The following is a 17,223-nucleotide window of genomic DNA, read 5'->3' as shown; positions in this document are numbered from 1 at the left end:
TACTTTAATAGGGTTTTAATCTTATGGGTGCCTAAGTTCATAACTATTATCTCAATCCCATGATAAGTGGGACATTATGCCATCCTTAATTAGAACCTTTTAAATACCATGTAATATGAATTGCAGACCTAATCTTCCTGTGATAGATGATCATAAACTTTGGAAAAATATCAAGAGACTGATGAGCAAAAGCTAAAGTTCTATGCTTCAAAAAGTTACAAAAGGGAGGATAGAGAGATGGCTCAGTAGTTAAGAGAACTGGCTGCTCTTCTACAGGGCATGGTTTGACTCCTAGTACCTGTACAGTAGCTTACAGCCATGTCCCCTGCCCCTATCCCATGAGACAGGGTTTCTCTCTGTAGTTTTGGTGCCTGTCCTGGATCTTGCTCTGTAGACCAGGCTGGCCTCAAACTCACAGAGATCCACCTGGCTCAGCCTCCTGAATGCTGGGATTGAAGGCGTGCGCCACCACTGCCTGGAGGCTCACAACCATCTTAACTCTAGGCCCCAGCAATCTAACACCCTCTCTAGTCCTCTGAGGGCACTGCATATCTGTGGTGCACAGATATTCATGCAGCCACAATATGCAGATACAACAGAGTTTAAAAAAACCACAGAGGAAGGCATGGTGATATACACTGGTAACCTCAGTACACAGGAGACTAAAGCAGCAGGACTTTTTTGAGTTTAAGGCCAGAATGAGCTATAAGAAAGACCCTACAATTATTCATTTATTTAACTAAAGAATTTTTTTTGAGACAAGGTCTTATGTAACTCCAGTCGGCCTGGTACTTGCTTGACTAGAACTCACCGAGATCCACCTGCTTCTGCCTCCTGAGTGGTAGGATTACATACCAAGCCTCCCTGAGATACTGCCTAAAAGTGTGGTGGGACATGCCTTTAATGTCAGCATTGTGGAGGCTGAGGCAGGTGGATTTCTGGGAGTTTCAGGTCAGCCTGGGATACAAAGAAAGACCCAGTCTTAAAAAGAAAACACAAACACACATACAAAACCAACAAAACATGCAGGATATTTAACACAAACACACATACAAAGCCAACAAAACAGCTGGGCGGTGGTGGCGCACGCCTTTAATCCCAGCACTCGGGAGGCAGAGCCAGGCGGATCTCTGTGAGTTCGAGGCCAGCCTGGGCTACCAAGTGAGTTCCAGAAAAGGCGCAAAGGTACACAGAGAAACCCTGTCTCGAAAAACCAAACCAAACCAAACCAAAACAAAAAACAAAACAAAACAAAACAAAAAAAAAACCAAAGCCAACAAAATATGCAGGATATTTGTTCAAGGCCTGAGTAGGGATCAGAAGATCCTGCTGGTAACAGGGGCTGCTCTCTCACCATTTTTGTGCATGGTGGCTTCTTGTGTGCCCACAGAAGGCAGCCCTTCCATCATGGAGGTCCACTGTTTGAAGCGAGACTCAGTCCCAGCCTCCTTGCCACCAACCATGCCATAGTCCATGCCACCAGAGCTGAAGCCTGGAAAGAGATCACAATTATGTCTGTATGTTTCTTAAATCAGAAACCCAGTACCTAAGGCCAGGGGTGGTGGCACACAATTTTAATTCAAGCACTTGGGAGGCAGAGGCCAGTGGGTCTACAAAGCGAGTTCTAGGACAGCCAGGACTATTAGAGAAACCCTGTCTAGAAAACACCCCACCTCAGTCAACAGGCTTTAGGCTTCCAGCCAGGCTAGAGCTGGAAACCCAGGGCTTATTGTAGCGTCTGGCTTGGTTTTATGAATGCATAAACCAGGGGAGGGGGACCTGACACCTTCTTGTCCTTTACCTAAGATGTTGCTTATTTCTTTTCTTTTTTAAAAAGATTTATTTATTTATTATGTATACAGCGTTCTGTCTGCACATATCCCTGCAAGCCAGAAGAGGGCACCAATCTCATTACAGATGGTTGTGAGCCACCATGAAGTTGCTGGGAATTGAACTCAGGACCTTTGAAAGAACAAGCAGTGCTCTTAACCTCTGAGCCATCTCTCCAGCCGCTCATTTCTATAATAACCCTGTTTCTCCACACATTTATAATGTAGCCCAACTGTTTGCTTGGAGGGTGAGGGTGGTGAGTAGTGTTGAACTTTAAAAAAAAATTTATTTCTAACTATGTGTATCTGTATGTGGGTATGAATGCCTTTGGAGGCCAGAAAAAGGATGTCAGAACTGGAGCTCAAGTTACAGGCAGTTGTGGGTGCTGGGACCTGATCTAAGGTACTCTGCATCTTTCCAGCCTAGAGATTATAAAAACAATCCATGTTGCTCCTTGCACACTGCACTTCTGCCTTTGAAAGGAAAGCACGAGGTGCTGCAGCTGCAGGCTGCTTTTGGCAAAGATGACGAAATCACAAGCATTGGTAAGGAGGGGAGGAGGCTGTCCTCACACAATCATTTTCTTGGAAGTTACTCTAAAACGTCTTTCAAACTCAGAAAAGTCATGCTCTTGAATTTAAGCTGTTCAGTTTTCTGTGATGTATAAAGTGTAGAGAACGAAGAGTTATAAATCTTAGAAGAGGGAAGAACAGAGCTTAAAGAGGGCATTTGCTTCAGTGGAAATGTGGGGACTGAGCGCCAACACAGTGACATCACAGAGTCAATCTATAACCCAAAACTGTAAGAGAAAAATTAGTGCAGACTTGCATGTGGAAGACTGCATGTAGCCCACAGCACGTGCTTGCCTGGTATGCGCAGGCACATCTGACTGGTAAAGACTCTTCTTGCTGTCATATAGTACCTAGTATGGCCCCAGGCTGTGGGCCATGCCCTACTGGCTGCACTAAGGGACACTCACTGGTGACCTCTATCTACTTGTGAACTCTGGTCATAAGCAGGCTGTCAGGCTTGGTGGCAGCACCTCTACTCAATGAGCTGTCTTGCTGGTCCGTTATATATACCGGTATACTTTGTGGATGTTATAAATAACGTTTAATATTAATAAAACATTAAATATTTAAATAAAATTAGATAAATCTAGCCAGGTGTTGTGGCACACACCTTTAATCTGAGCACTTTGAAAGCAGAGGCAGGTGCATTTCTGTAAGTTCCAGGCCAGCCAGGGCTACACAGAGAAACCCTGCCCTGAAAAACCACAAAAGAAAAGGACTGGAGAGAGAGGGCTTAACGGTTATACTGAAGATGAACCAGAAGCTGAGCATGCAAACCTTTTACCACTAAACTACATCCTGGCCATGCCTGATGGATTCTTTATTCATGTGTGTAAAAGCATCAGGATCACTGAGCTATACTGCTCTGGCTGTGGAAGTCAGTTTTCTTCTCAAGTAATGGCATGCACTTGGGTGAATATGGACAAGTAGTGAGAACAAAGTACATCGAAACATAAAAAAGCCACCTTTGACTTCCAAATGCTTGTCCCTCAGACAGACTGGCTCTTACCTAGAGACCGATTATAGCTATTTTTTCCCCGTGGTTCTGGGGATCCAACTCATGGCCTTGTACATTGTGGGACAGTACTCTACCAACACTACATACTCAACACTATAGTCCTTTTTGACAAAGAGGTAAGAAGACAAGTTTAGCTTCAGAGACTACTCTAGTCAGGACTTCAGATAAGTCCTGCACTTTCCCATTACACAGAGACTGGACAACAAATGATACAGCTAGCTCTCCCAGGACTGGACCATTATCTCTATTTTCTCAAGGTCCCCTAAAGATGCTGTTGTCCCCCAAGACAGCAGGAGGTAATTTTAAGAATATGACACTCACATTCCTAAGAGGTGGAATAGGTAGTTTTTGGTCATTTGGGGGGGGGGGGTTATGGATGTTTGTTATTGTTTAGGGGAGTTGCTTGCAAATTGCTACTGGTCATGTTAAGGGAGGAAAATAAGCAAAGTGGTTGGGTTCAAAGATCTCTTTCTGAAAGGAAAAAGGGGGGATATAAGAATGATAGGATAAAAACAGATTATTAAATCTACTTTTAAACTTAAAAAACTATTAATCTAAAATATTTTACATTGGTATGGATTTTTGTATATTGATACAAATTTAAGTTTATTTTTGTTAGGAACATGCTGTAAATAAGTACTCTTATTTAAGGTACTGCACCTATGCAGCTCATTTAAAAATGTAATGTATAGTTCTAGTCCTTGAAAGCTACTATTATAGACTCTTTAGGATAATTAAAAAATGCAGGTTTGCAGTTATCTATAACAATCAAACTTGTAGTCATGTTACATATGTTTTCAAGGTTAAACATATTTAAGATAAATAGGTGGTCTTCAAACACTTCAGAGACCTACAAAATATGGTATTTAAGATATTTTAATAACATAAGGCTTTTCATGACAGTGAGATAGGTATATGCTCCTGGCAGCACCAATCTACTTGAAAAAACAAAAACAAAAACAAAACAAATAAGAATGATGGGCATCAAAGAATCTCCATAAGGAGTTTGCTTTTTCAATGTGGCAAAGCTGGTCACTGGGCAAGAAACTGACTTTGCCTCGACTGTTGACAGTATACTGTCCATATTGAACAAGCAGGACACAAAAGAAGGTGACTACCAAACTTTGCCAAGACAAGGTAGAATAGTCCTTGAAAATTTCTGCTTCACAGAAAAGTCTGCCAGATATTCTAGGCCTATAGGCCGAAGATGGATGCCCCAATGTTGTAGAGGAACCTTAGGTGACTATACATACAGGCAGCCAGCTGTCTCTGTCATTTCTATAGCTTCAGAAGTTGCTTGCTCTGCACTTCCTGTTTATTCAGGTAATAGTATATGCTTCTTGGGTCTCTGATGGGGTTGAAGAATAGACAGTTACTGTTGTTCTTGTTACCAAATTCACAAAAGAAACTTACATAAGAGATGTAAAGTTTATAAGGTTGAAAAATATAAAAGCTTAAGTTGTTTATCTAAGAAGATGTTTTAAGGTCTAAAAAATATTTTTAGGATGGTAATATAAGTTATGATAGAAAGTGGTATAGGTATAAACTTTGGACTAAGACAGGATAGATAATACAGTACTACTTTCTCTGAATTTGCCAAATAAATAATTCACTAGACATTGTGAATGTAATTCTTACCTGATAATTGTCTTTACTGTATATAGTTTTACTGTTAGAGTAAAAAAACTTCTCCTTTTTATTTAGACAATACCTGATAATTGTTCTTATTGTATACAGTTTTACTATGTTAGAGTTAAAACCTTTCCTTTTTATTTAGACAAAAGGGGGGAAATGCTGTGAGATAATCTTTTTGTACACTATGACTTTGCCATGTGTATTTGCCAAGGCACTTTCTGATTGGTTTAATAAAGAGCTGAATGGCCAACAGCTAGTCAGGAGAGGATAGGTGGGATTTCCAGGGAAACAGAGGAAGAGGAGACACCAGTGAGACATGGAGTAAGTTGGACATATGGAATAGTGGAGAGCTAACTGAGCCTCATGGTAAAAGTGTAGATTAATAAAAGCAGATTAATTAAGATATAAGAGCACCTCCACATCTACAGTAAGCAGCCTCTTCCCTCAAGCTCACCTTTTACAGAAAACAAAGTCACCACTGTCCTTTCCTAGGTCATTAAGAAAGGCTCCCTCTACTGGCCACACTGACCTTCCACAGCCCAGAGAGGATGGCAAGTGAAGGAGAGAGCCTGTCCTATGTCAGGTGGAAAAAGGTTATTTCCCCCCAGCATGGAGAACAGAAGTCAGGCTCTATGCTTATTAAGTTTTCGCTCCAGAGAGGCTATTCTGAGTATAAGTCAGTTCTCACATCACCTGTAAGAAGACAGCTGGTGAAAGCTGAGACTGCCAGGGTAAAAGACACTCTGGTCTTTACTACTTCTTAGCTCTAGCTGGAATTTCTAGGTCTGGGCAGAAGCAGCCATCTGTCCAATCAGGGGTTGGTCCAGGAACAGAGATTTCAGATCTCCTCACTCTTTTTTCTTTCTTTCAGACTGGTATCTCCTTTACCAACATAAATTCTAAATGCCATTACAGAAACAATTAAATAAACGAAAACCCAGCATCTTGCCATGTAGCTCAGGCTGGCCTTGAACTTGCAATACTTGTGGCTTAGTTCCCCAAGTGTTGAGATAACAGGCATGTGCCACTATACACAGCCACTAATTAAAATAAAATTGCCTTAAAATTTTAGTTTACATTTTGAGAAGGCAGCTTTATCAGTGAAGTAAAACACTTACACTTGTACATACTTTCATAGATAAAACCTCAGCCATGTGCAGCATTCAGATATATAAATACTTAATTGGCTTGTATGTGTATGTTTGTGCACTCCATGAATGATTATATGAATATTCATGTGTATGCTAACAAGTGTGTATGTAGGGGTCGGGGTCAACCTTTGGTATGTTCCTCAGGAGCTATCCACCTTTTCTTTTAAATGACAGACAGGGTCTTTCCCTGGCTCAGAGTTCAGATTATGCTAGACTAAGTGACCAGTGAGTACCAAGAACTGTCTTCACTTCTCAGTGCTGGAATTACAGACATGTACCACATACCATTGTCTACTGTAAAAATATAGAGGGGAGTTGGAGAGATGGCTCAGCAGTCAATAGTCCTGACTACTCTACCAAAGGACCGGAATTTGATTCCCAGCACTCATATGATGGCTAACAACTATCTGTAACTCAGTTCCAAGGGATCCAACATCCTTTTCTAGCGTCTTAGGGCACTGCACATATGTTGTACACAGACAAACATGCAAGCAAAACACACAAAATAAAAATAAATCTCAATTTTTTTTTTTTGAGACAGTTTCACTGTGTAGCCCTAGCTATAGACCAGGCTGACCTCGAACTCACAGAAATCCCCCTGCTCCTGTCTCCTGAGTGCTGAGGTTAAAGGTTTGCACTGCCACCACCACCTAGCTTCAAAAAAAAAAAGTTTTTAAAAGAAAATAAATAACATTAAAAGGAAAAAGCAAAGGAGGATAATGTAAAGCCAATCCCTACCACAGGATTGGCTAAGCAGATGTTATATTAAGTACTTGCCACAACACAGAACATACCAGAACCATATCCAGGGATTGGCCCTTTGGTCTGAAGGTCTGGGAGTCCCACATTCAGCGCGTTGGGTACCATGTTGTCCAAATGTGGCTTAGGCCCAACAGGATGAGATGGAGAATGCTTCATGCTAGGCTGCCGCTGTTGTTGTTGCTGTTGCTGCTGCTGTTGCTGCTGCTGCTGCAGAGCACTCATCATCCTTGCCAGCTGCAGGTCAGCATCCATTAAGGAAAGACCCAAGAGAAATGGACAGATGATAAGCCAGTACCCCAAAAGAGCTGTTAAGCCAAAGGTGTTCCTCACCCAGAACACTAGGGCTCCTCCCGACCCACACACCTGCTGTTCTTGCTGCTGGCGCACTGCTTGAGAAATCTTTCTCTGGTTCTGTAGCAACTGCTGCTGTTGCTGCTGCTGCTGCAGGAGAAGCTGACATGCCTACAAAACAATGAGGGAACTGCAGCTTCCTGAGACTGACAGGAGAGTCTGCATGTAAAGCACCCATAACCAAGTTCCTAGTCTATAGTTAGGGCTGCCTTCAGACAAACTGATATATCAATTTTTAATCATAATTAATCATCTGTATAAAAGTTTGAACAAAAAGTGACAAAGAGAAGGAAATTAACGCAAAGGAAAAAAGAGAAGCAAATAACCTTTTTAGGAACAGGAGCAAAACATGCAACTTACCAACTGAAACTGGGGAATCTGTGGAAGCTGGCTCAGCATGGCAATTTGTTGAGGAGATAACTGAGGCCCCACATTAAAGAGACCTGGATTCAGGCCACTGTTGGGGAACTGCTTGAGCATTGAGGCAGAAACCTAACCAGAAGACAGAGGGAAAGTCCTTAGAATTTATCAAAATAACGCCACCCCGCCTTTGTTTTGCTCCTGTGAAAAAGACTTGCTAGCTCTAAAGCACGCACTGTCAGCTTCTTGAGAACTATCTGTAACATGCTCCACAGTGTTCACAGTGGTTATCTATCTCTGGGCTAGGATCTCTTAAGACCCTTTTAATTCTCTCCTAAGACTTTCTAATTTCCTGCAGTAAAAATGATGAATTTTTTTTTTTTTTTTTGGTTTTTCGAGACAGGGTTTCTCTGTGTAGCTTTGCGCCTTTCCTGGAACTCACTTTGTAGCCCAGGCTGGCCTCGAACTCACAGAGATCCGCCTGCCTCTGCCTCCCGAGTGCTGGGATTAAAGGCGTGCGCCACCACCGCCCGGCAAAAATGATGAAATTTTAAGTCAGAACAAAATCTTTAAGAAAAAATCTAATGACAACATGGCTTTTCTCTAATTGAAAAATTGGCATTGGAAACATGCCATACAGTGAAACACGATAAACTGCTTAGAGCTAATAAATGCTTACCAGAAGCTGGGCGTGGTGGCACATGCCTTTACACCCAGCAGTCTGGAGGCAGAGGCAGGCAGATCTATGTGGCCTGGTCTAAAGAGCAAGTTCCAGAACAGTCAGGGCTACTTCAGAGAAACCCTGTCTAAATAGCCCCCAAACGAAACAAAACAAAACAAAACGCTTACCAGAAAGCACTTAATATACAAATAAGAATATGTATGTATGTATGTATGTATGTATGTATGTATGTATGTATGTATTTTTGGCAGGGGAGACAGGGTCTTATTACTATGTTGCCTTGGCTGACCTCAAACTCATTTGGGTTCGCCCTCTCTGCTTCCTGAATGCTGGGATTAAAGGTCTGCCTGCCTGTACTTTTATCTTGGTACCACTGTCAGTAGGGCCATAGAGAACAACCCTAAAGCCTCCACACAGAATAGGGGTTAAGAGCTTACTTAGTGTTAATGGGGCAAGGCAGTACATGTCTTTTGTCACAACTCCCTGGGAAGCAGATGTATCTCCTGAGCCCTGGAATTCTGAGCCACTCTGACAATGTATAGAGACCCCCATTAAAAATAATAAAAAAGCCAGGTGATGGTGGTACATGCCTTTAATCCCAGCTCTTGGGAGGCAAAGGCAGGTAGATCTCAGTGAGTTCCAGGCTAGCCTGGTCTACAAAGTGAGTTCCAAGACAGCCAGGACTGTTCCACAGAGAAACCCTGTCTCAAAAAACAAAAAACAAAACAAAACAAAACAAAGAAATAAATAAAAATAAAAAAGCCAGGCCGTGGTGGCACACACCTTTAATCCTAGCACTCAGGAGGCAGAGGCACAGGGATCTCTGAATTTGAGGCCAGCCTGGTGTACAGAGCTAATTCCAGGACAACCACGGCTACACAGAGAAATCTTGTCTCAAAAAACCAAAATAAACAAGTAAGTAAAAAAATAAATAAAAAATAAAACTGATATTAGGGCTTGAGACAGACTGAGTAGGCATGTACCCCAGTGTCTATTATTTCTAAGCTGTGTGACTCAGAACAAGTGTCAAATAAGACATTTGAGTTAATCTATCCCAAAGACTTAGAAATGTACTTCAGAAATACCCATTCTTATGTCACAGGATGGTTCTTCAGGAGACAAGAGCAGAATTCCCCAGTCCCTCACCTTCAAGCTAACACACCTGTTTCTTTCACCTCTGTTTCTCCATGCAGAACCAACAACAGAAAGTCATTTTCTAGGTACAGTCTCGAGTAGGTGCGGCCAACCCTAAGCACTTTGCTTAAAGTCAGACATTTTCTTTTTTCTTCTTTTTTGTTTTTGTTTTTGTTTTGAGACAGGGTTTCTCTGTGTAGTTTTGGTGCCTGTCCTGGAACTCGCTTTGTAGACCAGGCTGGCCTTGAACTCACAGAGATCCGCCTGCCTCTGCTTCCCGAGTGCTGGGATTAAAGGTGTGTGCCACCACTGCCTGGCCAGACATTTTCTAACAGAGCCTTGGGTCTGTTTCTCTAGTGATTCCATCTTAACTCTCTATTCAACCAAGAGCTCAGTACCAATCAGAACCAGCAGCATTTTACGTGTTTTGCTTCCCTAAGTTCTCTTTACATCTGCAATGATGAGGAACGAACCCAAGGCCTGGATCAGTGACAGGTAAGCACTCTATTACTGAGCCACAACCCTAGTTCCAACCACAATGTAATATTGAACTCATGCAAATGGGCCTCTAATTTTTATTTATTACATTTATCTTCATGCAGATACTCTATAAATGCTTATTAAATGAACACACTGTCATTATTCTAATTTAAGAATCATTTACCAAGTTATTTTCAAATAATTTTTGTGGATGGATGGAAATGCAGAACTTGCTAGGTAGCTCGGAGGAAAATCTAGGAGGATGCAACTAAAACTTTGGCAAATCTAGGAGGATGCAACTAAAACTTTGGCCCAGCCTGAAACTCATCAGCTAAACAAATGTCTTTAACATTTAACTTTCTTTTTATAAAGTCATTCTCTGCTCTAAGATTTAATTTGTTATAAGCCCCTGATTTTTAGTTGATGTCCTACCCTGCTCCTCCTCATTCTTCCTTTTTTGTTTTTAAAGCAAGGTCTCACTGTATAGTCCTGACTGTCCTGGAACGCTATGTAGACCAGGATGGGCTGTGGTGATCTATTGCGTTAACATTCAAACAACAATGGCTTTTTTTTTTGCTTTTAAATAAAGAAGGCTCTTTGGGTTGAGGGTGGTAGTGCAGGCCTTTAATTCTAACCTGCGGGAGACTATTTTATATGTATGTGTGTGCACCTAAACACTTGCATGTGCACCATGTGCATGCAGGAGCCCCAGGAGGTTAAGATGGCAGATCTATGACCACCATGAGTGCAGTGCTGCTGAGCAATCTTTCCAGCCCCACTCTCACCTTACCTAAGACAAAGCAATAGAAGCAGTATGGTCACCAGTAGGTGCTACACACTAGTATAAGAAAGAACTAAGGCATGGCTGAGTGGTCTACAAAGGAGTTCCAGGATGGTCTGAGCTACAGAGAAACCGGGTCTCAAAAACAAAAACAAAAACAAAGGGGTGGGGGAATTAAGTCACACACAGAAACAAAGGCCCTTTTCGTGTCTGCCTTAGTCTGTGTTCTAATGTCGGCGTCTCTCTTCACTTCACCTCCATCTGTACTCATTCACTGCTTTCCCATCAGGGATTCTGATCTTACCTTTCTTTAGCACCTTGATCGAAGTCAAAGGGCTCAGTGCCCTATTAATTTTTTTGTTTTGTTTTGAGACAGGATTTCTCCTCACAGCCCTGGCTGTCCTGGAACTCACCATGTAGACCAGGCTGGAGATCCGCCTGTCTCTGCCTCCTGAGTGCTGGGATTAAAGGCATGTGCTACCACATCTGGCAGTCCTCTATTAATTTCAAGTCACCACCTCTGAACATCCTCAAGAATGAACGATCTATTTTTTTTTAAAAAAAAACACTTTGTAGTCTAGAAATATCTGGTCAAGTTCAGACTTGCTAGATTTTTGGCCCATCAACTCATTTTTTCCATGATCTCAATCCTATCTGTTTACCCAACTAACTCTACTGTGAGGTTGGTTGCTTCCTCTCCATCCTCTAAGAGACACTGGTGATGCTGAGTGTTACCAACCAACTTAAAAACTTATTTGATCTCTCTTTGAACTGCTGAATTCATAGCACAGTATGAGCATACCACACCTGTGGGATTTGGCTTCCATCCCAGTATATGACAAGTATATGACACCTTCTACAATTTTCCTATATAATACATACAGCATATAGGCTTTCATTTTCCCCAAGAGAGGGTTTGTGTAGCCCTGGCTACCCTGGAATTCAATCTGCAGACCAGGCTGGCCTCAGTGCTGGGATTAAAGCATGTGCCACCACCACCTGGCTTTGTATATTCTTTCCTATACACTATATGGTTTCATTGTCCAAAATAAGAAAAGGCAAAATTAATAACACACTAAAGATGGCCAGATATAGAAAAGCACACCAACATAAGACATTCTTATATCTACATTGCACCACTGCACATGCTCCTTAAATTGAAAGTTTTACTTTAAGAGTTATACTTGGGGGTGGTGGTGGTGGTGGTGGTGGTGGTGGTGGTGGTGGTGGTGGTGCACACCTTTAATCCTAGCACTCAGGAGGTAGAGGCAGGTGGATTTCTGTGAGTTCAAGGACAGCTTGGTCTACAAAGTGAGTTCCAGGACAGCCAGGAGTATTATAGAGAAACTGTCTGGAAAAGCAAAAAATAAAATAAAAAAAAAAAAGTATACTCTTTCTATTTACCCTTGCCTCTGCAGGCTACAGATACAGTGTCTCCTTCCATGAATTACAAAAGGACCAGAAAGCATCATTACTATGCTCTTAGCAAATAGCTGTTCAAACCTAGAATGCAGAGTAATTAAAGTGCAGGTTTCCTTATTCCCATTGAGGGGAGTTAATTATGCTGGCTTAAAAGCCCCGTCTCCAGCTGAGCTGGAGAAAGTGAAGACCTTGCTGCAATCAATATGGCTTTAACAAAACATTGCAGGTGCAAAATAGCAGAAATGTAAAGGCACAACAAAAGCCACCAGAATTACTTTCTGAATACCCCAATGATGGAGGGAAAGGCAACTGTAGAAACAAAGGCTGTAACAATCCTTCCTTCCTTCCTTCCTCCCTCCCTCCCTCCCTCCCTCCCTCCCTCCCGTGCTGGGAAAAGAACCTAGGGCCTCACACACTCTGCATGAACTTTCTACCACTGAACATTTCCAGCCTTTGTAAGTGTTAAATGTTAATTCTCAGTGTCTATGCTTAAACACAAAACAAAAAAATCCACCCACATACAAACAAACAAACAAACAAAAAACCTCAAAAACTACATTCTGAAGCCGAGTAGTGGTGGCACACGCCTTTAATCCCAGCACTCGGGAGGCAGAGCCAGGCGGATCTCTGTGAGTTCGAGGCCAGCCTGGGCTACAGAGAAAGTTCCAAGAAAGGCGCCAAGCTACACAGAGAAACCCTGTCTCGAAAAACAAGAAAGAAAAAAAGAGAGAAAGAAAGGAAGAAAGGAAGAAAAAAAGAAAGAGCCAACAACAACAAAAAACTGCATTCTGGACAACTAAGTTTAGAAATAATGTAGACTCATGCCTGTGATCCTAGCACTAGGTAGGGTAAGGCAGGAGAATCATGAGTTCAAGACCAGGCTGCACTACATAGAAAGTAACTAATATGGATGAAGGTTTTTTGAATAAAAATTTTTCTGCAGATTACTTATAATAGTAAAAAATCAGAAACAAATCAATATTCAATAAAAGGGGAAGAGTGTTAATTAAGGTAAATGTATCTAATGAAACAATGTTAATAGTGATTAACATTGCCAAGGTATGGTGGCACATGCCTTTAATTCCAACACTGGGGAGGCAGAGGCAGGAGGATCTCTATGATTTTAAAGTCAGCCAGGGCTATAGTGAGACCCTGTCTCAAAAAACCAAAACCAAAACCAAAACCAAACCCTAAAATAAAAGAACAACAACAACAAAACAAAAAAACAAAAACAAAGAATGAGCTGGGCGTGGTGGTGCATGTCTTTAATTCCAGCACTTTTTAATCCCAGCACTTGGGAGACAGAGGCAGGCGGATCTCTGTGAGTTTGCCAGGGCTGTAACAAAGAGAAATCCTGTCTCGAAAAACCAACCAACCAACCGAACAAAAAACAAAGAATGATCAATATGGGCTGAGGTACAGCTCATTTGTATATTATTTACTCAGCATGCCTTGGGTTCCATCCCAAGCACAGAAAGAGAGAGGGTGAGTGGGGAACCAACATGAAGATTATTTGGCAACAGGAGAAAACACTAAGACATCATGTTAACTACGGCAGGTTATATGTGAGTACATATATGAACAGCATGCCTGCTCATGCACGAAGTCAATGGGCTACAACACAATTGTTGCAATCCCTGCCACTGTGAAGCTTGACTCAAGAAGCAGAGGCAAAAAGTTAAGGACAGAGGAAACCTCTGGAGGGTAAGGAAACAATAGTCGGGAGGTACTGTAAAGGTTCAGAGCTGAGCCTGAGAAAGCATCTTGGGTAAGGTGCTTTCAAGTAGAGAGGCAAGGAAGTGAAGACTGAGCTGACTGGCGACTGAGACAAAAGTGTTCTAAAAGGGTGACTGGTGTTTTGGGGTCACTTGGCTGGAGAGACATGAGTAAACAATAGGTATAGGTTGGGTGAGGTCACCAAGAACCTTAAAGATGGCAGTAAATACTGTGTTCTAGGTGAGTAAGCAAACCAGGAGAGGATCTGCAGTCAAGGGACAGCATGATGTACCCTATGTTGTACATCAGGACCACACAGAGCTTTCTGTAATGCTGAAACAGACACAAGCTGGGTGCAGCTACTTAAACTTAATGATTATGAAGTAATAGTCACATTTCAAGTGTTCCCCTGCTAATAACTACCGGAGTGGACAATGTGGCTGCAGAAGCGGACTAGTGTGACTCTGACCATAGACAGCAACAACTGAATGAAGCAGAATGGGACAGACAGGCAAGAAGGCCCTAGACTATCTATGATGGCATCCTGGTAGGGACTGCATTAGTAGAGATGATAAACAGTCAGAGCCTGGATCAAGGTGGTTGTTTCTTTGTAAACGTTTTGTGTGTGTGCTTGTGCATGTGCACATGCAGATGTGTGCCTCTGTGTTTTCATGAAGGTCAAAGAGGGCACTGGGATTCTTGTAGCTAGAGTTGCAGGACACCCAACTCCTTATGTGGTGCTAGCATCTGATCTGAACCTTGATCTGAACCTCAATGCTATGCAAGAAGCCATCTCTAGATCAAAGTTTTTGGTTTGTTTGTTTTATTTGAAACTGGGCTTCTCTGTATAGCCCTTGCTTGTCCTGAAACTTTCTCTGTAGACCAGGCTGTCCTCAAAACTCAGAGATCCACTTGCCTCTACCACCCAAGTGTGTGCACCACCACTGTACAGCTTGGGTCAAGTTTTAAAGAGAGAATTTACTGAACGAAATGTGGAATATGATGTGGGAAAGGATCATAGTTTAGCTTGTGGATCTTTGACGTAAGCAACTTCAGGACAGGAGCACATCTAGCTGGAAGAGGTTTTTTTTTTTTTTTTAAATACTACTTTGGGCATATCTAGCAGTTTGTGGAGCTGAAAAAAAATGTTGACAGCAGGCACAATTTTGGAACTCAGTATTAAGGCTGGTCACTGGAATAGATGAAGTCACCTAATGGTGGTTGTATGCTATGAGAAGCTTGAGAACCGAGCACCAGGACAGTATGATGACGCAGTGTTGGGAAGTGGGAGGGTACGGAGAATCATGGTTAGGTGCTTGAGAGCAAGTGAGTTTCAGGAGGAGGAAGGGAAGGGCCACACAAAGATGGGTGGGTCTGGCCCCCACTGTCACTTTGCTTGTGCCCTTGTGCCAGCTCTGCTGCCCGCAGCTTGCTGCCCGCAGCTCCGGTAACTCCACCATGTAAACACAGCCTGTCGTCTTACTGCCATCATCTCCCAGACCACGCGCTTCCCTATCATCACTGGAGAGCCTTAATGTTCCAGTGTCTACAACAGCCACCACACAAAAACTATCCAGTCAAGTGGAGGAGGAAGACAGAACAGGCAGACATGGACTCATACATCTGGGGTTTGGTTCCCAGCACAAAGGTGGTGCTAACTGTCTGTAACTCAAGATCCAGAGGATCTAATGCTCTCTTCTGGCCTCCATGGACACTGCATTCGTGCACACACACGCAAAAACCTGTGTATTTTGTTATTATATTAACTTACATATAGTGCATACATATTAAAAGAAAAACAAAACATGAAAACTACCTAGGTTTGAGCAGGCCCCAAATCCCAAGAATTCTGTCTTAATAGAGTGAATGAGGGAGACCTTTAAGTAGCAGCCCAGAACATGGTTATAAACAAGTTGACAAAGATTGGCCTACAGGGCAAGATCCAAACTCCTGAGCAATGCATAGTTTTGCCACAGTCTGTCCCTAATTCCTTGTCTAATTTCTTCTCATCCCACTGAGGAATGCACGCACCTCTATCAACCTGTTCACACTAATCATTCAAAGCAACTCCTTTTCCTCAACACACCAACTGCCAGCTATGACTGCATTGGCACAAGGCTTCTGTGTCTTAGAAGGTTTCGTTAATGTGGCTATTCCTAGAATTTTGAATTTATTCTTCAAGGCTCAGTTTAAATGTCACTGCTAGTGATGCTAGTAACATTTGATCAGGAGAAGCATCACCCTGGTCCCCAAACTTTGCTGACCACCTGTGACATTTATCATACTAATTGCTGACTCTGCACAGTCCCATCAGACTGGCCTCTTCACCAGCTCTAGGGCTCTCTGAGTAGGAAGTCAGTATTTTTAGCACACAGCTCCTTAGAGTTCTATAGAAAAATGAAAAATGTCATAATTCTGTTTATCTTTAGGCAAATCCCAGAGGGCAATCTGTTTCTGAACACTCACCTTAGAATTTATAAATGGTTTTCAATTAGGAACAAAAAGACAAAAACCAAACCAAACTAAAACAGTATTAGGCGATTAGTAGTTACAAAGTATCTACTGTGAATGTGTGATGCAATTTAAAAAGGGGGCTGACATTCTGTTCTAACAGTCTTGCACTTGGCGTCTGGCTTTGCCCAATGTCCAGCTGTAACCATTCCTCCTTTCATGGGCATCAACCAGGCAGGAACAACGGGCCCCAACCTGAATGCTCCCTAACTCCCAAAGGTAGGAACATAGAACCTCTTACCTGGGGGGAGATAAACTGGGGAGGCACTTGCGCCCGGAGACCAGGAGAAGGACTCAGTGGCTGCACTGGAGTGTGCAGGCCTCTCGATTGTGCTGTGCTGTTTCCAAACAAACCGTGACTGCCGCCCTGCAGGGGGAACAATATCCATCAGGACTTTTTGTCAATTCAAGAAACAGTCAAGCAGCAGTTCTAGTTCTAGTTTCTATTCCTAAGAAGAATCAAGATCCCTAGTCCATGGAATGACAGCATTCATTTTAGAACTTAGGGGCTCTTCATGTTGGGATGTTGGGGGACAGTTGCTCAAACTGAGTCACGGGCATATCATTTGCCACAGGTGATCAGATAAATTCTACAAACTGAAAGGGTTAAATTTAGTCACATTTAGAAGTAGCACTACATTCTTTGTGGCTGAAAGGAATAGGCTGTGCAAAACTTCAAGACTGCCTTTTTGAGACATGGTCTCACTCTGTAGTCAGCCTAGGCTCAAAGTTGAAGTGAGCATCCTAAGTGTTGGGATTACAGGTATGTGCCACCACAAAAATCTTGGTTTATCAAATTTAATTCTCAAACTTTAAAA

General features: G+C 42.4%; 1 protein-coding gene across 8 annotated transcripts in view; it reads right to left on the bottom strand.

Moving 5' to 3' along the window:
- Window positions 1-17,223, bottom strand: part of Tnrc6b (trinucleotide repeat containing adaptor 6B) — a 233,601-nt gene that overhangs the window by 13,696 nt on the left and 202,682 nt on the right. For all 8 annotated transcript variants that reach the window (XM_037197686.1, XM_028871192.2, XM_028871189.2 and 5 more), the window contains 5 exons: window positions 16,647-16,772; window positions 7,680-7,811; window positions 7,332-7,430; window positions 7,001-7,202; window positions 1,355-1,492 (listed from right to left, as the gene is read on the bottom strand). In XM_037197686.1, the coding sequence (XP_037053581.1) occupies window positions 1,355-1,492; window positions 7,001-7,202; window positions 7,332-7,430; window positions 7,680-7,811; window positions 16,647-16,772 (697 nt within the window). The remainder of the gene's footprint in view (window positions 1-1,354; window positions 1,493-7,000; window positions 7,203-7,331; window positions 7,431-7,679; window positions 7,812-16,646; window positions 16,773-17,223) is intronic.

This window comes from Peromyscus leucopus, chromosome 20, assembly GCF_004664715.2.
Source record: "Peromyscus leucopus breed LL Stock chromosome 20, UCI_PerLeu_2.1, whole genome shotgun sequence".
NCBI lineage: Eukaryota > Metazoa > Chordata > Mammalia > Rodentia > Cricetidae > Peromyscus > Peromyscus leucopus.
Note: the sequence above shows the minus strand (reverse complement) of the source record. Positions and strands in the feature narration are given on the sequence as shown.